This window comes from Lytechinus variegatus, chromosome 18 (assembly GCF_018143015.1).
Source record: "Lytechinus variegatus isolate NC3 chromosome 18, Lvar_3.0, whole genome shotgun sequence".
Lineage (NCBI taxonomy): Eukaryota > Metazoa > Echinodermata > Echinoidea > Temnopleuroida > Toxopneustidae > Lytechinus > Lytechinus variegatus.
In genome coordinates, this window is record NC_054757.1 from 9831530 (window position 1) to 9852848 (window position 21319).

At 36.7% G+C, this 21319-nt stretch overlaps 2 protein-coding genes across 2 annotated transcripts; both read right to left on the bottom strand.

Annotated features, from left to right (window-relative positions):
- Positions 1-2629: 2629 nt before the first annotated feature.
- Positions 2630-5317, bottom strand: LOC121431927 (carbohydrate sulfotransferase 1-like). The gene has a single exon (XM_041629705.1). The coding sequence runs from the start codon at positions 4486-4488 to the stop codon at positions 2665-2667; it is 1824 nt and encodes a 607-aa protein (XP_041485639.1). The 5' UTR covers positions 4489-5317; the 3' UTR covers positions 2630-2664.
- An 8281-nt stretch (positions 5318-13598) lies between these two features.
- On the bottom strand, positions 13599-19751 carry LOC121431786 (CDGSH iron-sulfur domain-containing protein 2B-like). Its single transcript, XM_041629487.1, has 3 exons — positions 19583-19751; positions 16341-16543; positions 13599-13757 (listed from the first exon to the last, which is right to left on the bottom strand). The coding sequence occupies exons 1-3, from the start codon at positions 19677-19679 to the stop codon at positions 13662-13664; spliced, it is 396 nt and encodes a 131-aa protein (XP_041485421.1). The 5' UTR covers positions 19680-19751; the 3' UTR covers positions 13599-13661.
- Positions 19752-21319: the final 1568 nt, after the last annotated feature.

Genomic DNA, 21319 nt, shown 5'->3' on the forward strand with positions numbered 1-21319 from the left:
ATTGAATTTCTGCATCACAAAGCGGACAAAACAACATCACATTTTCAACTGGGAGAAATGTTGATGGGGCACATGACACCAATGATGCGATTTTTTCGATACAATTTTTTTGTTTATTAGTACCCTCATCACCATAGGCGGCGGAAGCGGGGGGACGGTCCCCCCTAAATTTGTTGTTGATGACCTTTTTTTTTTTTGCTTGTCAATTTATTTTCCTACGTCCCCCCTAAAATTTTTGGGTTGAGAACCTTTTTTTTTTGCTTGTCAAAAATTTTTTGGTTGTCCCCTCCTAAAATTTTTGGCTTCCGCCGCCAATGCTCATCACACACACACACACACACACACACCCTCACCCTCCGCCCGCGCACTCTCCCTACCCCCCCCCCCCTCCCCCCTCTTCCTCTCTCCCTCTCTTTCACCTCTTTGTCGATCTTTCGCATCTTATCTTCCATCCTCCTTATTGGGAGAATTTCATGAAAAGTCTAGACCTTTTTTATCCGATCGATACCATAGAAATAGTGGGATGTATTTGCCTCTCAATCAATGAAAACCAAGGAAAATACGATGATACACCGGTCGATGGACCGTACTTTATCAGAAGAAAAAAAAATTGTCAGATCTGACATTGTCGGATGACAAAATGCTGATGACACGATCCCCAGTTCTGCTCCCTGCTATCACCTCTCTCACCGTCATCTGCCCCCCCCCCCTCTCTGCATGTTTCTCTCTCTTTCCCTCCTTCACCATGTTCACACACATCAAACTGTCCTGTTGAATCAATACACAAAGAGTTTGTTTGCAAAAGGGGTTAGATCCACTTTAGACCATTCCGAGAAAAGCACGTTTTTATTCTCATAACATCGCAACATCCTTATGCAAAAATAAATTGTCATGCTATAGGTCTACTATCCTACCATGTGAACATAAACTTGGGTAGAAAAGAAATTTACCTGTCTTCATGTTGTTTTTTTTTCTTCTTCAAAATTACCAATATGGATGTAGCCCCTTTTGCAAACAAATTCAAACAGATCTAACCATTTTTTAATAGAAAATTGATTTTTCTTTGCCATTTCATTCATGTTTTAATAGGAATTTCAACTTTTCTTTGGTATCATCAGAGTGAATAAAAAATCTTTACATTTAGACATCCCCCAAAAAAATTTAATTTTATGAAGAATGGATCTAACCCCTTTCGCCCGAGGACCCGTTTTATGAGTGAGCAAGTGCCCCCTTGTCTTCTTGTAAGTGCCCTTTCTCGAACCAGTGCCCTTTTTACCGAGGAAAAGTGCCCCTCGCGAACATGTCCTGTGCCCCTTTCACCCCAGAAGGAACAGTTTTATGTGTTTACAAGTGCCCCTTTGAAACAAGAAAATAATATTCTCATTACCGCAATAAGGAATAATCCCTTGTGCCTTATTAAGTCTTATGGGTCATTTGAGTGGGGTAGATAAGCAGTGGCGTACAAATGGGGGCTCCCCCCCAAAAAAAATCACAACCAAGAAAAAAAGAGAAAGGGGAACAGGGAAAGAGAGAAGGTTGAAATGTGATATTTTCTGAATATTATGTCAAAATCTATCACAAAATTGGATTTTCGTTATAAAAATGTCAAAATGTTTGCTCGCTCGCTTCGCTCACTTGTAGCTTCCCATAGATTTTATGTGATGCGACACATCTAGCCCCCTCAAAATTTGTGCCACATTACACTACTGTAAATAAGCCTTTTTCTTTGTTTAAGCACCTTTTCAAAGAAAAGGTGCTCTTTTCCCTGTGCCCCCCCCCCACACACACACACACTTTCAACTTCGTTCCGCTGCCCTATAACGCAATCAAAGCAAGTTACATTAAAAGGTGAAAGACCTAGTAACCAAGTATATTTAGGGAAAAATTAATAGAAAATTCAACGATGAATGTGTATTATAATAGTTATGATCTGATGATTGAAAGAAGAACCGGGCGTCAAACTAAGGAGGGGACCGAGTGGACCTTGCCTCCCTCTTTCTGATAACTAGACCCAATTTTTGTTTAGAGGGGGGTGCCGAAAATAAAAGAAATGCTTCCCGTGAGTGGTTATAACCTTTTCGGGTTTGGGGGTAGGGGGTGATTGGCCTACTCCCGCTGGTAAAAATCTGGATCAGCACTTTTGAGGAACTACACTCATATAACATTATGATCTTGGATCAATCTAGGCATCAAAATTCAGTGTTTTCAGCAAAAACAAAAAGAAATTAAGTTAAAAAAAAACTCACATTCTTAAGAGGTTAACGGCTTAAACACGAAGACAACAGTCACAACGATGCCTTACAATAACTTGGGTTAACTCAAATGAACGTCAAAATATTTAAAAAAATAAAAATGACACATTTGGCATGTTCCGTATAACTATTAATGGTTATTTTATCTTTATCATAATCGTAACTTCCATGGTAACAGGACTCAGCAGCAAATGAACATCAGTCTCAACTGTAATTGGAAATTTGTAAGTCTTTTAAACGGCCTCAGAAGGTTGTATATTCTGTTTTACCATCAGGTACTAGATATTCTGCAAGGAATGTAGCAACTGGACGCTGAGCAAAATTATTTGTCTATTTACCCCCCCCCCCAAAAAAAAAAAAATAAATAAATAAAAATAATAATAATAATAATAAATAAATAAATAAAAATACATCAAAGAAAAGTAAATGCTGATGCATTGAATTTTGGAAGAGGTAAGGGCCCAACTAATGTATCCGAATTGGACAGCATACGAGGATCGTTGCCGATGAGTTTGTAACCTGTTGCTTGCATGAGTCGAGAACAGTCCCCGATTTCTTCAATAGCTCTTGCCATTTGTACAGTCAGTCGGCTCTTCCAACTCACCAAAACAGATTTGGAATCCCTCTTGGTTGAAAACGATACTGACTTTTTCTTGCTTTGGTCATTGGCGTTGGTGTTTTTAATTATCCAATTTCGAACCGAACTCGGAATCGACGTCCCGAGACCAACAAACTTGTAGATCTTGCGTGCAGATCCGTAAGGGTCCCTTGCTATGTCCTCATATCGTACCATCAGGTAGTTCTTTTGTACGAAAGGCACATAGTGTCCGATCTCGTAGTTCTGGTGCCAGCTGGAGCAGTATTTGAGCAGGATGTTACGATATGTTTCTGATAATTCGGTGACGTTAAATACCCTGATGTGGGGCATAGCTAGCTTGAGACGAGACAAGATCATGCTTCTTGGGTCACGTACAAGATGGATCAACTTTAGGTCAGTTTCCTCCCCTTCTATAAGTTTAAGCACAAGATTGATATCCAGGATGCGGATAGACTTGATGGCTGTATGTGCTTTCCCAGTACACGCGGTTTCAAGGATGTCCTCTGTCACCGCTTTGCATTCATCCTTAGGACGACGAAACTTGAAGCGCTTAAACTCGTGTAGAACGCAGAACTGATCGGTCACCAATGCTGGGACTGCTTGCTTACGGCCTCTCAGGGTGTCTGAGTTAAGACGATCAATAAAGAATTGCATATCTTGAAATTTGCATTGGTAGAAGTTCTCAAGCATTTGAATTAGTTTGGTAACCATTACAACTCGCGTCAGTCCTAACTCATCTAGTTTGTGCATGAGAAGCCTTCCAGGTTCGAACATGTAAAAGAAGTCATTGCGTTCTAGAAACAATTCCCCAAGGAAAGATGACCCGGTTCGCATCGCAGCAACGATGAGAACATTAACTCGCTTTGCTTTTGTGTCACCATCAGAAAACAATTGTGCATTCGATAATCCACCAGAAGATGCCGTCGGTACAGTATGTTTGTTTGGAAAATCCACTGGAATTTCTTTCTGCATTTCAATATGCGTTGCTTTTTGCGTTTGTATGTCTACATTCGGTTTTTGTCTCGAATCCATGGAATGATTCTTTGATTTTTCATCTTGTACCGAAGGCGTCAATTTTCTTGATATGGATTCTACTTTCGACTTACTCCTCTTAAATTTCTCGCTCATTATCCGTTCCTGTAGTTCCTTTGAGATCGGTATGTCGTTGGCGTCGGGAAGTTCTGGATGATTCGCAAACTTCAAGCTCTTTTTGACAACATCTCTCCTGGACAAGTCAGGGAGCATCTCTCCTTCTCCGAGAACCTCTAGTGAGTCCATGGAATCCCTCAAATGGTTGTTGCTCTTTGATTTCAACAAACCGTCATTATCTCCAGACCCAGTTCCCTTTTGTTTCACCAACTCAATCCAGCCATCCTCTATGCCATCTTCTCTCCGGATAAACGGCCGTCCATTATCGATCTCAACAATTGCTGCAGGTCTGCTAATCTTGTTGGGTACACCAACACCTCTCTTCATAGATGCACCTCCGTCTGCTTCATCTGCATCCGGGAACTGCGAGACCCCAGCGATCTTCAGAACTGCAATTGTCACAAGGACCGTTAAACCTACATGGTAAGTGAGTCCGACGAGATGGCGTCTGCAGTTGTACCGGAGGCATCTCCTGCTTGGCAGTACCATGGTCGCTTAAGTTTACAATTCTCTTTGTTTCTTGTCACCAAATCTGAAAGCGAAAAGACTGAAAACAATTTCTTAGCACTTTGTGTGGTCGTCTGTGTGAAGTCATTTTGAAGGTTTGGTGGCTAGCGAAAGGTGGCGACATAATTCCTGTATGTTTGCTCCCCGTGATCGAGTTGCTCTCATTTAGAAATGAATATGTTGTATTAATATCATGTATTCATTATGAACTCCGCATAATAGCATCGGGCAAAGTGTCTTAAAATGTTTAGTAATTCGTCATACTCGTCCCTTTGGTGACATAATAAAATATCCAAATGATAAACTGATTTCGTTCAAGTTTTAGTTACGATTGTTCCCACTATCAGTCTGCAGCTATTTCTCTCAAACACTGTCTTCAGTTTAACGAAACAAGATCATGAAAATACTTGCAAAATAATATTTACTGTTTGGTACATCATCATAAGCATGGCAAACCAAGCGAAATGATTTATTGACCGTTGATTTACCGCCATCATCCCGTTGCTATAGTGACGGCTTGCTGACCAATAATCAGCCTTGAAGTTCTCCATAAAACAAATCGATTACTCCTTTCATATCCAGAGGAATTCATCAATAAATATTTTTACTCCAAAACAATATCAGATTTTAATAATAAATGTAATCATAATCTGGTGGTATAATGTAATCATCCGAAATCCATAAAGGACCTGGTAGCACGTGACCTGCCAAGGGGGAAAATCCAGGTACAGGTGATTATGTTGCTTTTTCGAGGAGATTAAGCGAAATATTACGGTTTCCCTTCGAAAAGTCCCAAGCTTGCCGAGCTCGTATTAGCAACTAAATGCTTTAACAAATCAATGCTATCTCCATTTGATCTTTAGCAATCAAGATTAGGCTTGGTATGTCAGTAAAGATTAAATAATCATAGCCTTATTTAAGGGAAAATCAATTTTCTCATCTCTCTGTTTGGAGAGCCGGGACGACATTTTTCTGTTTTTTTTTTATTAAAATAAAATTGAACTTGGAAACATTATTTTGTTACCATTATTTGTCACATTGATGTGCCGGTAACCAGGTTTTGATATTTGAGAGGATTTGTTGTCACTGCCATTATTATCACTCCCACTAAAAAAATAAAGATGGATGTCTGGAAAGGAGAAAGTGATAGTCGTGCTGCGTGACGTAACAAAGTCATCTTCCTTGAGACCAAACAAATAGATGATGACAAAAAGGGTAAACCAAACGGTCGTTTTTCATCATGTTTGCATGTATTCCCTCTTCTGATTGCCCTCTGGTTTAACAATTGAAAGCACGACCCTTGAAAGAATGGAGAAACCATGAAGGAAGAATAGAAACCAACAAAGACGACCCAAACAGAGAAACTACAAAAGTGCCAGACATAATTCTTTCTTTTTCTTAAAAGCGTTACAGAGAAAAATGCAAGTAGTTTCGCCCTTTCCCTTGTTGGTCGCGTTATTGGTTTGATTTGAACAAGTTGACGCCGGTTACCGTGGAACAACTGATAAACAAATTGTAAAGCATCAATGAATATGGAGTCATATGGGGCCTGTTTCATGACGAGATGAGCTATACGTAGGAACGTCCTTGGACCATTCTTCCGAGATAAATCAGCGCTTTCCGTTTGCGAAGACAATTTTGTCTTAGTCCGCGACATTGTTTGACATCAATAATATCAGCAAAATTTATAGTCTTCATCAAAATTATTACGAAATTATATTATACGACTTTTCATATTCCAATGAATGGCGATCAAATAGGACCTACTTTTTTCTTTATTACAATTTGTAGAATTTATGTAATTTATGGAGCTTACTGAGGTAAGAGGAGGAACAGCTTTACAGATTCACAAAAATAACTGGATAAAATGGAAATTTTCATTATTTTCCTTATCTAGAACACGGTGCCCTTTTGGGGACACCTTTCATTGATATTTGAACGAAAGAGACCCTTGTTCTAAAATGAAAATGTGAATGAACTAAGTATTTTGAACATTATATTATTGAAATATTCTCAATTCCATTGAATGCTTTCTTCAAATGATAATGTTGCAAATTGTGCTTTTAAATGTTATTTGTTGAGGTAAAAAAAAAGGGGGTTTGAATGGAGTAAACAAAACCAACTTGTCTGACTCTTTGAGACTAAAAAGGAAAATATGAAAGGCTGCGTGTGAAAAAAGTGAATTTATATATTTCTTTCGTCAGGTATTCATTTAATAATTTTGTTAGCGAGTTCTTTTTTCATTCATATAATCTTAACACCAATCAAACAATTTTCATTGATTAAAACTTATCTCACACCGGCCCCCGATTTAAAATTTACAAAAAAATACAAACAAGGCTTTTAATTACAAATCAACTCGTGAAAAATAAAAAATAAAAATATGGGGGAAGAGCAAGGTGAAGCTGCATTTATAGATCTATCTTAATTAACTGATCGAATTGAAAGCCTTGGAGGGTTTTTTTCATGCTCATGATAATTATTCGAATGCCTTTGGATGGAAAGCCTGTACCTACGTCATGAAAATGAATCAGCAAACACAATGGATATAATCCGCATCATATGAAAAAAATAAACAGTTCAAATTGAGGCGGATTTGAGGATTATATTACAGCTAGCACACAATTAGAATTTATGAAAGACGTCACAGATGTTTTCCAAAAACAGCTATTATTTTTTGTAGTTTTTATACTTGTTATTATTATTCCTATTCGTTTAAAAGTTTAGTTTCATATCTTTTCAACGTTCACAAGAAAGCACCCCCCCAAAAAAAATAAAAATAAATAAATAAGTAAATAAATGACCTGGGGAGAGTTTCATCAATATTTTTGTCCGAAATGTTGTCAGATCTGACATCTTTCCTTGATTTTGATTGGCTGAGAAGCACTGTTACTATGGTAACTGTCGGATAAAATGGGATTTGTCGGATAAAACGTCTGACAAATCCTTTCATGAAATGCTCCCCTGAAAGTGATGCCAGCCCCCAAACAAAAAGTAACTTGGCGCCATCCCAGATAAACTGCATTAGCGTGTAATTGAATGAAAACAAAAATGCATAAAGGTGATATGTCAGGGTGGTTGCCGTAAACGCATTTTCTCTCGATGCCGACGGTGGCTGGCGGTGTGCAAAGAAGATCATGCCTTTCTGGAGGTGTCTTTCCAAGGACCATTCTTCGTTTCGGCCAAATCGGCTTTGTGGAACAGTTGAGCGATATCTCGTTCTTTCGTAGAACTGTTCTAAAGGCTTGGTCACACCGCCCGAGCGTTGTTGGAGCGGTCGTGTAGCGGTAGGGAGAGAGGGTCGAATTTCGCTCACAAAATTGGGGGAAAAAAATCGAAAACAAAAATCGATAACAAAATAAAAACAATCGTAATCGAAAATGGTGAACGGTAGCGGTGATGATTTTTTTATCTCCGCTCCACGACCGCTCCAACAACCCTCGGGCGGTGTGACCAGGCCTTTAAAGACCCTTTCATGTAACATCCCCATCAGTATCATATTATCCCTCTTTTGGCTTCATTTTCAAATTCAATGTGTACCTGCAAACATGAAATTAAACCGTTATGAAATTAAACAAATCATCTGTCATAATATAGCCTGCAACCATGGCAACTGTCTATGAAAAAAAATACTGATCTGTTTACGATCTATTTTTCCAAACATCAATATTAAGTTATATCATTTACACGAGAGAGAACAACTTATCGCCTCCCATTCAATACCAACATTGATCGTGATTTTAAACAGACAAAAACAATATATATACTAAAAACTTAAATGAATAACGTTTCATGTTTTATAGTGGTATTCTGGATAGTGATAACAAAATACGCGATTCATGAAAAAATATGATTTTTATCTGGTCCGTGCTGTGAACAATGGATGACAGCATTCTTTAATAACGGAGGAAAACAAATCCATTGTTTAAAAGTGTGTGATTACGTACTAACACGCTGAAATGACACAATGTAGCAAGGACACTACTGCAAGGTAGTGTAGGCCGATAGGGGGAACCCGCCCCAAAATTTTGAGAAGTGAACAACAACAAAAACAACAAACAGACTGTCAAAAAGATAGGTCTTGATCAGTGTTGCCAGGTCCGACCTGAAGAAAATCCCCAAATTTTTAAAATCACAAAAATTTCTGAAAAAGTGAGGACATTTATCAAGGTTATTGCCCCAAATTAGTTAATGTGTTCATTTGTTTTTATGTTTCGATGCAAAGTAAGTTAGATTGGCAACCCCAAAGAATTCATCGGTTGAATTGCTGATGATCTATACACTGTATAGCTGTAGATCGTATTTCAGCATAAGAGAGTAATATATCTCTGTGTATTTTAGCATCATATTACTGAAAAATATCGAATATTGGTGCTTTTCATCAAAAACTTCAAAAATCCCCAAATTCATTTTAATCCCCAAATAATTTTTTCCATCCCCAAAGGCTTCTCAAAATCCCGAAAATTTGGGGATGGAGATCCCCAGATGACAACACTGGTCTTGGTCATGTATCTCGGAGACATATTACCCTTTTAAAAGATTTTATTTTCAGGTCCCCCCCCAAAAAAAAAAAAAATAAATAAATAAAAATAAATAAATAACTTAAAAACATAAATAAATAATCAATAAAAATAAATTTAAAAAATAAATGTTAAAGATAATAAATTAAATTAATAAATTATGATAATTTTTTAAAAAATACCCTGGCGCTGCCCATGCAATGTGGCGAAGGCACGATGGATACTGGTATCATAATATATGGCAGTACTATCGTCGTAATATCTAAGAGGTTGGTTTATTTGTTGCGTTAAGAAATGATGGTTACGTAATGGTGTTTGATGGGAAAATTTTAGTTGAAAAAGAATAATCCAAAATCCAACAAACTATTACTGTTTGATCAGTGAGCCAAATTTTCGATAATGGCTTTCGCTCGCTAATCCTTTAGATCAACGAACCAGACTGTGGGCCATTCTATTGATCCAATCAAGGCGATGATTATATCAACACTTTGGAAAGAATTGGATTTTTTTAAAAATGATTTTATATGCATTAGGGGTCCTAAATAATGTTAACTACAATTTTCCACCCAGCAAATCTTTCGGGGGAGGGGGGGGGGCACGCAAATTAGTCTTTTTATTTGTTCTCTTCTCAGAAAATGAAGACATACAAGCAATGCATAAGAACAAACAGGGAATATTGAGTGTGCTTGAAATATTGTGAGGAAAAATAGAAAAAATATATTATTTTAAAAAAAAATAATTCCGAGAAATGGGTTGACAAAAAAAATGCATATTGGATGCAAAAAGTAATGGGCCTGGGGCCCCTGCCAGGCCACTTTTAGGAGGGCAAAATGAATGAAATGAAGAGGGGAGACAAACAAAACAGAAAAGTAAATCAGGTGAACGACTGGTAATTAAGTCTGATAATAATGGACATTATACATTAAAATTTACATTTCAGCGCTCACACCCAGCGACGTCAGTGCTTCTTCTAAACATCCCCCTCTCCCATTGAGACACCTCCCGGCACCTCGTTTGCTTTCCCTATACCCATCTCTCACTCGACTGTTACGCCTGCCCTCCCCCTTCCCAATACCTTCCCCTCCCGTCTCATTCTCGCCGTTTCCCCCCATCACTCATCCTCTCTCTCTCTATTTCTGTTTCCAATATAATTATCTCATTATTTTTTTCTCTTACCGCATTTTTCCTGTCATCCTTCTTTGGGCGATACATGAAGCTGTCTATCTCCCTCTACCGTTTAGAAAGCCCCATTTTCTTTTCTCTTGATCCCTTTCACTTGATGGATCGGCTTGTTGCTTGTCTATCTCATCCCCGTCATAGAAATGCATTCATATTTCTTGCCTCCCAGGTTAATTACACTCGATCGATTAATATTGATAATGAGTAATTCGCAAATTATTCCAGTCGAGGGTCCATTGTGCATGACATCATAATGAGCAATGAACAATTATTAGGAGATAATATATTTCAAACAATGGAACAAGTGCAGAATATACCTAACCAATTTGAGAACGAGGCATATTTGTCATACATGTAGAAACTTATAATACGGTCGGAGCCATTCATCTTGGGGTGGGGTATTCTGCCCCCCCCCCTACACACAAAATAATAAATAAATAATAAAAAATAGAGGATTCCAACCTTGGTAATAACATGATTTATTTGTGAAAAGATAAAATCAAGAAAAAACAGAATGGTGAAGGCATGGGAAAAGATTTCCTTAAACCAGTTTTAGTACTGAAGCAATTAAGAGTTCCTTCTATCATATGTAGAAAATTGAAATTCCTATGAATAAAATGACATAAAAAAATTGTTTATTACTTTCTTCACTCTTCATGCTTTCACCTATCATTTTCTTTTCATTTTATTTTTAATAAACAAATTTTGGATTCAGAAAGGCATCCATTTTAAAAAGCTCAACCTTGTTCCTTTTCAAATTGGGCAATCTCACATTATTGGAATTTGAAATGCATCTTTGATAAATTGCCACACACTCCAAAAACTATTTTTTTTTAATTGACCAGCCTCGGTAGTTACTCTTTTGAACATAAGAAACAGTTAATAACAAATTTTAACTAACAAGGGTTGGAGAAATAGTGTGACTTATTGTTGGTCAAAATTTTGACCACATGTTGATCGAATATAAATGGTCAAATTTCAGCAAATAATTGGTCACAATTTTGTCTAACCCTTGTTCAAAATCTTTCATCAGCTGTTATTCAGAGTTAAAAGTTGGTCAAAATTGTCTCTTTTTTGCAGTGCAGATATATTTCTTATGAAAAAATGAAGTTTGGAAAAAGTATCTGCAAATGTTATTGTGCAGTTAGCACTTAGCAGTTGTCAAGGTAAATACAAATTAAGCTTTCTCAGAAGTTAAGAGACCTGTACCATACTAAAGTAATAAAACAGGTCAACAATAAACAAACAACAAAAACAACAACACGACTCCAACAAATGCCATCACTTCTTTTCAGACTTGGTTTGACCAAGCAATATAATTTGTTATCTCTTTCACGCATAACAATTCATTTTTCATCTCCAATTTGCGTACTGATGTTTGTAGAAATCCACTTCAAGACAGATTTATTTTACATGTAAGCAACCAGAATACCACCTTTGTTGTATCACAAGTCAATGGTTCTACAGTTAAGAGCATCACAGATTGGAGAAATGTGGTAAAGCCACATCTCTTTCTTTATTACTACACATGTAGTAGCCATGAAGGCTATCTGAAGAGACAAAGGCCCATATCCTGATATCAGGTTTAACTTAAACTCAGGTTAAAAGTTGTGGTTTAAGTATGGAAAGCCAAAAGTATCAAAATTTTTATTAAGTTGTATGTCTCTTATGTTTACTGTGCTCCTTCCTGATTCATCGATGGTGAAGACAATCATCTATTTATACTTCCTAGACAATTATGAATGATTTGAGAGCCAAATGAGGTGAAGTATGATATCTCTACTGTTAGTGATTTATGTAACAATTGGCTATCCATACTTAAACCACAACTTTAAACCTGAGTTTAAGTTAAACCTGCTATCAGAATACGGGCCAAAGCGTTTTACAGGTACTGTAGTTATTACTGGATCAATTCTATCTTACCACAATATCTCCCACATAAATATATATTGATAATGCAGACAATTTTAGATGGAAACACCCATGGTATCATAGAAAGAGGATGTATACATAAATGTATTTTCATGCAGATTGTAATAATAACTGTTATACTGACACCACCTCGAGGGTCCCGGTGCCTACATGTATATGTATTTTCAGATAACCCTTTCACGACAAGGATTGATAGAGTGCATCACATATATACAGAGAAAATGTATGGATTTAATGAGAATTCAACAACGAAAGTGGTCAACCCGACATTCCAATCAATACATCATTCACGCAGCCCAAATGCCCAATTTATAAAATTTACAGGCAGCATGTACATGTAATTTCATGAAAAACTGTATTAATGTGCCATTGATTGGCATGTACATTATTTTATTGTGCTCGTGCACATGCTAAAGATTTCCGAGTAAGGAAATATTCCCTATCTTTGTAAAGATTTGGGCAAGTTCCCCATGTATAACAGAACTGTTTACATGAACATACATGTAGTTGTGCCTTAGAAAGAAACACTTACAAATGCATATTATTGCTAAATTTGTACCTTGTACCATAATCTAAATACATAAACCACACACACCACAATACATTTGTTCTACAAATCAAACTATGACAAATTTTTAAATGAACCAGTACCCGGCTTATATAATATTCAACCACAATTACAAAATTTATTCAACAAATAAAAAAAAAGAATCTGTTTCCTACATGTATTTATATTGCATCCCTGTTTCCATTCAATTAACACACAGTGTGATTGTATTCAAATCCATTATTTGTTGTGTTTTTTCTCCTGGTTTATCAAGAATTCCATGATCACAACTTCTATCTACAGTACAAAGCCATTTGAAAAGATGGGAAGTCTCTAGTACACGGTTCCTTTTCCAGTTTTTCTGAAACCATATTAAATTACGTGAGACAAAAACTATTTATTGGTTCCGAATTTCAATGCATCCAGGGGCGGAAATCTCTCCCAAAAGGTAGGGGGGAAAAGGGGCTGGAAAATTTGACAAGCAAAAAAAAAAAGAAAGAAAAAAAAAGGTTATCACCCCCAAAATTTAAAGGTCATTTCGACAAAAAAAAATTGACAAGCAAAAAAAAAGGTTATCATCCAAAAAGTAAGATCATCTCGTCCTAAAATACATGTTTTATTTCGATTTTGAATGATGAATTTCTTACCATCATAAAAGACCACAAACAGTAGGGGGGGACATTTGATGTGTCCCCCCCTACTATCCCCCTGGGGTTTCCGCCCATGAATGCATCTATGACAGATGGTAATGGCAATGCTGCAGTCTGAAGAGCAGCCACTGGCTAAATCATGTTTCCATGTTCAAATCAAATCAAATGACATGAAATGAATACCTAACTGGCTTTCAAGTTTCAACCAGAGACTCGTTGCTGACCAGCCATTCAACAGGGTACAAATTTGAAGAAGACTACCAGTGAATGATGAGTGCACATAAAACAAAAACAAACGTCAGGTGGGGATGAGGGCATTCTCCTGATTTAAGATGATGCAGACTTCCTTGATAGGCAGAGTGGACCAACGTTGTCACCGGTTAGCTTGTTGTGCATGTTGTGTGAACCATCACATTTTGGGAACTGATAAAATATAAAAGAACAAAAGTTGCAATTAGTAACATGTTCCTATAAAATACATGTGATAAATGGAACATATGATTCATTATCATACCTGTCATATTTAGCTGCAAATTGACACTAGATAGAATTTCAGCCCCTTATACATCAAAACTATATAACTGTAGTGTAAGAAATACAATACATATTCTCCAACATACAGATATCAATAGCTTACATTCAACTTTGAATGATGAATAACTTCAGAGGAGAATATAATGAAAGGATGTTGTAAAGAGTATTTATCATTATCAATATTAAGTAGTACACATTACACATACTTTGGATTTTACAGTCTCTGTACTATTTAAAGGACAAGTCCACCCCAACAAAAACTTGATTTGAATAAAAAGACAAAAATTCAACAAGCATAACACTGAAAATTTCATCAAAATCGGATGTAAAATAAGAAAGTTATGGCATTTTAAAGTTTCGCTTCATTTCACAAAACAGTTATATGCACTTTTCGGTCGGTATGCAAATAAGGGAACTGATGACATCACTCACTATTTCTTTTGTATTTTATTATATGAAATATTTTTATTTTCTCGTCATTGTCATGTGAAATGAGGTTTCATTTCTCCCTGAACATGTGGAATTCCATTATTTCAACATTTTGTGCTTCAGGCAAGGAGGTCCTAATCATCAAATTTGTAAAAAATTGAAATATTGTATAATTCAAACAATAAAAAACAACAGAAATAGTGAGTGAGTGACATCATCAACTCTCTCATTTGGATGTAACTGGCTTGTTCATATAACTATTTTGTTAAATAAGCGAAACTTTGAAATGTCATAACTTTCTTATTTTACATCCGATTTTGATGAAATTTTCAGCATTGTGCTTGTCTATTTTTCTCTATTGTTTAAAATCAACATTTTTCTAAGGTGGACTAGACCTTTAAAGTCAAATTGAGACCAAAATAGAATATCTTGTTCTTTGCATAGCCACATATTCATATGAAAGACATCCTTCCTAAAGGCCCGAATTCACAAAGGTGGTTTTGAAAACCAACGATTGAGTCCATGGTTTATGCAGATTTCCTGTATAAATTACGCTTAATTCAGTGCGAATCGGGCGCGTGTTTAAAAAATTTCCAATACTGATGCACGTTTTTGTCACTCACAGTGTGCCAAATTGACGCCTGTTGCCGTAGTTATCCACGCTATTTTATTCATGAGTCCACTCTTCAAACAGTGGACTCATCAATAAAATTGCGTATCTTACCATGGTAACAGGCGTCAATTTGGCGCACTGTGACTAAAGCGTGCATCAGCTTTGGACATTTTCTTATACACGCACCTGATACGTGCTAAATTAAGCGTAATTTATACAGGAAATCTGCATAAGCCATTGATTCAACAGTGGGTTTTAAAATCCACCTTTGTGAATTCGGGCCATAGAGTTTTGTACCGGCCCCAATAATTTACAAGGTCGTTTTATTACCCCATAAACTATGACCTCACTGTGAGATTCAAATTTGTTTCACAGTCTTACAAATTGCTGGTATTTCTCATATAATCTTCTATCCCTCCCTTTCTTTTTTTTTCTAACGATTTCTCTTTTTCAATTTGAGCATACATGTCAGCTGAAGGGTTTTCTCTTGAGAGGGGCCCATGAATTTGTCTTGGGGTTCTTAAATTATTGAAGATGAGTATGATAGATTAAATGGCAACAGCAACAAAACTGCAGTGACTTAAAGGTCTTTATCCCCCAACAATCTCGGTCGTCAATTGCAAGATTGAGACAAAAATTAGCAAGCGCATTACCCATGACATAATCTACAAAAAGTAAGATCAAATTCTGCAAAAAATCTAATTGCTAATTTATTTCATGCTATTTTATGAGTAAAATCAAAACTTTGCAGTAATTAATTAAAAAAGGCCCCTACATGTAAAGTGCTAGTTTTTGGTTCATAGACTATTTAAATGATTCTGATCAAATGTACATTAAAAATTTTCAATATCACACTTATTTTCTTATGTAGTTTATTGTTTTCCCAATTTCTTATGTACTTCTGTATTTTTTTGCCTTTAATTTTTTTTTCAATTGAAAATATCAGGGACTTGATTTTGACCATAAACAAGATGAAGTCTGGCTAAAAAATCCTATTTGCATTGGATTTGTAAATGAATTCACGTTTTGTTATTTTTTTAGCAATTTGGGGTCTGCATGCACTTACAAAATGTCATTTCATTTCTGAACCGCGTACCCCAGGGTCACTTATTTGGTCTCAAAAGTTGCACAAGGCATTATCTTACATGTTGCTTTCAAAATCATGGGTTTCTGTTAATAGGAATTTCAATCCTAAATTATGTATTTGTCATAGAATTAAAAAGGATCCATATTCAAGATGGCCGTTACCTATAGAAAAAGATAAAACAAATGGCAAATTGGAATCTACTACATTCGCTAAAGGAAGTCATTGCAATAGATGCTGGAGATGTAACATGTACATGGAAAAGTCTGAATTATGAAAAGGCCTTAGGGACACCCTATCATAATTATGCCCATCATCACGCTGTTTCGCAGCAACATGATCTTACCGACTTGGATCTCCAGCAGCGGCAGAAGGCGGCTTTGTCACCAAGATCTTCAATATCGAAGGAGTGTACGACCTTGTCTTTGTCCTTCTCGATAGATGGATTGACTTGACCAGAGCCCTTTCCCTTGCGGATCTGCATCACAGTGAGTACAATCACAGCTCCCAGGGTCCCGATGAGGGGCACCATGCGTAGCCAGTCAGCACCTGCCACATGAGAAATGATATTGATCAATATAAAATGCTTCATATGCTATTTAAAATGTTGTTTAATATTCAACTTAATGCTGTTCATTCCAAGTTATTATTTAGATTTTTTTTCAGTGTATCAAAATTCAAATGGCAATATTGGATACAGTGGTCCTAATATTATTGCAAAGATTATTGTGGTTACGACTCATGTCTTTCAATCACATTCAGACGGACATGGTTTTGAATCCCAGCCATGACAAAATAACCTTTGGCTTTAATAGTTTAAGTAGTCTGGAACTGCCAGTTCAACTGGTAGGATTTGTTCCTTGACGCTTTTACGCCGATTAGTAGCTCAGCTACGGCTGGGGTAACAATATTATACCACGTTTCAAAGCATATTTGAGTACATTTACCTCGGGCGAAGTTTGTGCAGGCTCCACTCCTACAAATTAGTTGGAGCGTACCCATAGAGTTAAATACATATGGTCAGTTCCCCAAAGTCTGCGCACCCGCGTATCTGCGCGATTCTAGTAAAAGAAGATAGCACGAACTTTACATGTGGTCATGTGTCATGAGGTCGCCCCCTTTTGCGTTACATGGTGATTTTTGCTTTTGCGACGCACTTTCAACTTTAAAAACATTTATCTGACAAAGTATACACCCTATGATAGCAAAAGTATACATTTTCTGAAAGGAAATTGCACAAGGAATCCAAATCTGCACTCAAAAATAGCATTAGGTGTAAGGCAACAGTTTTACATGGACTTGAATAGGGAAATTCTGATATTTTTTTTAATCTCATGGTTTTTGTCATAAAATTTTGTTAGTCCCCCCCTATGACAAAAATAATGCTATATTATGACAGAACACATTCAGACCTTTCTAACCATATATAATTGTGTAGGGTTCATGTTCAATTAGTGATCTGAAAATTGACCCCGACTTTAGCCCCAAAAAATCATGTGTTTCAGGAATCGTATACTATATATCAGGTGTTATAATGCTTGCAATACCAACATTTGTTGGGTTTTCTTTGCCTTGTACATCAGAATTTATAAGTTATTAACATTTTAAAAGGAATTGATGGTACATGTAGGTACATAAACAATTCAAAGGAAAAGTAACAATTGCTTACCGAGGCTCTTATTACAATGATCTGCCAAGTGGTGATGACATGCAAGAGACAATGTCTATAGGTTCAGGAGTAAAGACTGAAACAATTTTGCCGATGCTATATGTACAAACATACATATATTCATATGACTACTGCAGCTTCATGAAAGAAGTTTCTAAAGTGCAATTGCACACATTATATCCACATAGTCTGTGTTTGATAGTTTAAAGCCATGGCGGGTTTTGATGAGTTCAAAGCCAAAATATAGTATGCAGTCCTTTGGTATGATAGCATTTGAGGTAGGTTATGTCAATTTGACCATTTCACACAGACACTTATTGTTTTTTTATAATGTCAGTGTGTGTATTTAGTGAAATATGTATACATGAATGTGTAATAAGACATCAGTGAAGATGTACAAACTTGGTGCTTTTAAGAAAATAATGCTAAACCTTCTAAAATTCGTAACACATTTTCTGGATGTTTGAAGGTCATTGACCTTTGTCAGTTAATAATTTGGATGATTTACCTTGATACTAAGCAGTATTTTCATCCCCTCAGAATTGTAGGAAGTGTTTTTTTTGTAATTGATGCAAGTTTAGTGCTAAACAATAACTGTCATTCAAATATGTGTCAATCTGGAAGAAATGTCAAAATTAAGACATTGCAAATTTATCAGATTTTTATGTTTCAACCTTATCACACAGGTCTATGACATGGCCAAACCTACTTTTCAATCATTAGACAGTAGAGTATGTTAGCTTTAATTTGATACCAAGTTTGTAGGTTTAGGCCAAGTTTTAACAAAAATATTGATGTTTTCCCAAAAATTGCACCAAAAATTGCGTTTTCCCATTGACTTTGTACAGGCGGCGCCGCTTCCGGGAGCGCCGCTTCCGGCACCACCCCTCATCACCTCTGGTGTCCTGACTTTTGAGAGCTATAACTCAAGTTCTATAAAGTCTACAGCAATGAAACTTTCCAGGCTATTGCCTTATTAATTCAGCTTTAAAATGATACTAAATTTGTTGGAATAGCCTCTATGGTTTTGAAAATAATTAAGAATTACTATAGCATGAAGCCAAAATGTGTAACAGCACCACCCTTTTTGGGGGGCGAGCTCATGACGCATGACCATATGCAATACATGGACAGGTATTCATTAAAAAATCTGACTCAAAATGGTGGAAAAATAATGAATTCAGGGCATTTCATGTGACGGCCTCAAAATCCAGCCTTTCTCATCAAAATCCCCGAATCGTGTGCAAGAATGAGTGCGCAGACATGAGATACCATTTTTTTTCAATCTGAAAATGACTGCCCGAGGTTTTTTCCAAGAAAATCATACGGTATATTTCTTACAATTTTTATGAGATATTTGGCACACAAACTCATTATGATGTAAGGAACATTATCAACTGAAAGATTTTGTGAAATAAGAAGAAATTCATGTTAAATCTTAACTCAAATTGTTAGGTGCGCAGACTTAGGGCCCACCATCATACTAAAACTCGATGAGCGTACCGTACGTAGTGTTGCGGTGAAGTGGAGCCTGCACGAACTTCGCCCAAGCCCGAGTGAGGACCAGTTCATCATTCATGTTATCATAATGCAATTTCCTAAGACAAAAAACATACATAAACGACTAAATTGTTACATGAAAGCTATCAACTTACCTTCCATGGCTTATAGAGAAGTGAACTTGACAAGAAAACAAAGAAATTGAGATATCTTCAAGGGTTAACAGCTCGGGACCTTCTCGGCACCGCGTAACTGTTCACCGTTTTCTTGGGTAATTAATGGCGTAATTTCCATTGCGCATGCTCTTTGCACGTAGTCCCACATATTTGTTGTAGGATGGTATAGGCCTAGTTTGTTTATGTCGTCGAAATTGGTCGAAATGGTGTACGCGCGTTTTATACCTCCATTATTTTACCTACCTGTTAATTGCAAAAGGCCTCCAAATGTCTCTGGTATGGGCAGAGTCTCGAAGTAGCTGGGAAGAGTAACTTTAAAGAAAACAGCAATAGCTTCCATAATTAATTGCAATAGAGAATTGGTCTGAGAAACGCAAAATTCCGACTCTTCTGAACGGTTCCTGGGTGTTTGTCTCAAATGTAAACACAAAACAAAAGCCACGCCCCCTCCCAGCAATATATTTTAAATGAATTGAAACCCCTTAATTCTGAAACCCATCAAAATGTTACTATTCAAGGTGGGTCGAAATGAAATTTATGCAAGAAATTGCAATCTTTTTTTTTTGCTGCATGATAAATTTGTTGTGTAATTCAGGAATTTTTATGAACCACGCAGGCCCATGATCATGCAGTACCAGCATGTATGCAGGCATATGGGAGTATATATTCCAGATATTGAGCCCGTCATGGAAAAAGTGCGGAAATTGGGAGCAACAAAGTCAAATGATGGAGCCTACATGGCCAAACCTATCGTCCATCGTCAATTAATAATTTCATTCTTCACTAACTCTTTAGCACCACTCTATGTTTTACTGAAAGTTCAAACAAAATTTGATAAATAAAAGGCAGAAATAAATTACAATCTCTGCTTTTCAACTTATGCTTAGTTCAGTATTCTATTGATGTATATATTTTTTGTGTGATTGCACGGTGTATAATTTCTATGAAATTGTTGCATTGTATCTTATTATAGTGCTTACATGTTGAAATCGACTACATTTTGTTAGATAGTAGATTTGAGACAAAAATTGTCAAATTCATGCCTAATAGGCCATCCAGTTTCCCTCCACTCCCAACAGTGCTGATTTTCTAGTTTGAATTTGAACTAGCCGAAAATCAGCACTCGCGGTGCAGTCACTAATACAAGCACTGTAAGTGCTAAATTAGCACTACAATTTTTTACAGTGTTTAATTCTCTGCTCATGTCATTCTAAATAAATAAGGTGATCCGATGTTCACTTTCCCGGAGTTCGACCCCCTCCCCCCCCCCCCCCCGATCCCCTCTCTCTTCCTCTCTTTCCTCGGTCAATCTCTTTCACATATAAGTTGTTTTCCCCTTTCATTCAGGAATAATTAATCACTCGTTAATGAAAAATAGGAATTCGAAAATTGATAGAATAAATAGGTTAAGTAAATGAACTTACAGGATTGATAACAATGCCATAAATAAAACATTATTATTATTATCAATGACGGCCAGATGTATAGAATAGTAAAACAAAATATTCTCTGCTAAAAACTGATTGATTGCAGTTGTTAAACTCTGTATGAGAAAGGGACCGACCGCATGTTTGTGATTTATCTGTCGTTGGTTCTGTACAGAGATGGTCGATCGAAGATTTTGAAAATTCTTAAACATCTTTCAAATCAATCATAATATGTCAATGTCAGCATTTTGATTTGCGCATCAAAATTAATGCTTCATATCTGTTATATTCGAATCGTATGATGTAACACATGGCATAAAAAGACCCAACTTTTGCCTGGGTCCCTGTGCCTGGCATCCGTTTCATATCTTGACAATGTCAGTTGCTATTATGGTATCTGCGCTACATGGGCAGCAGCCCCACAACCACCCCCCCCCCCCACCCCGCTTCCGCGGCCCCTGTGCTAAGGAATGTGGGTTTTCTTACTTTTCTTATCCAAAGCTAAACCAATTTTCAACTATGTGAAGACAACTTCAAATAGTATATATTCAAC

Excerpts from the sequence above, each read along its gene's own strand:
- LOC121431927 (XM_041629705.1), bottom strand. The coding sequence starts at position 4,488 with ATGGTACTGCCAAGCAGGAGATGCCTCCGGTACAACTGCAGACGCCAT.
- LOC121431786 (XM_041629487.1), bottom strand. The coding sequence starts at position 19,679 with ATGGAAGCTATTGCTGTTTTCTTTAAAGTTACTCTTCCCAGCTACTTC. Across the intron at positions 16,544-19,582 it reads AGGCCTTTTGCAATTAACAG|GTGCTGACTGGCTACGCATG; the intron begins GTAGGTAAAATA and ends CTCATGTGGCAG. Across the intron at positions 13,758-16,340 it reads GCTGCTGGAGATCCAAGTCG|TTCCCAAAATGTGATGGTTC; the intron begins GTAAGATCATGT and ends ATATTTTATCAG.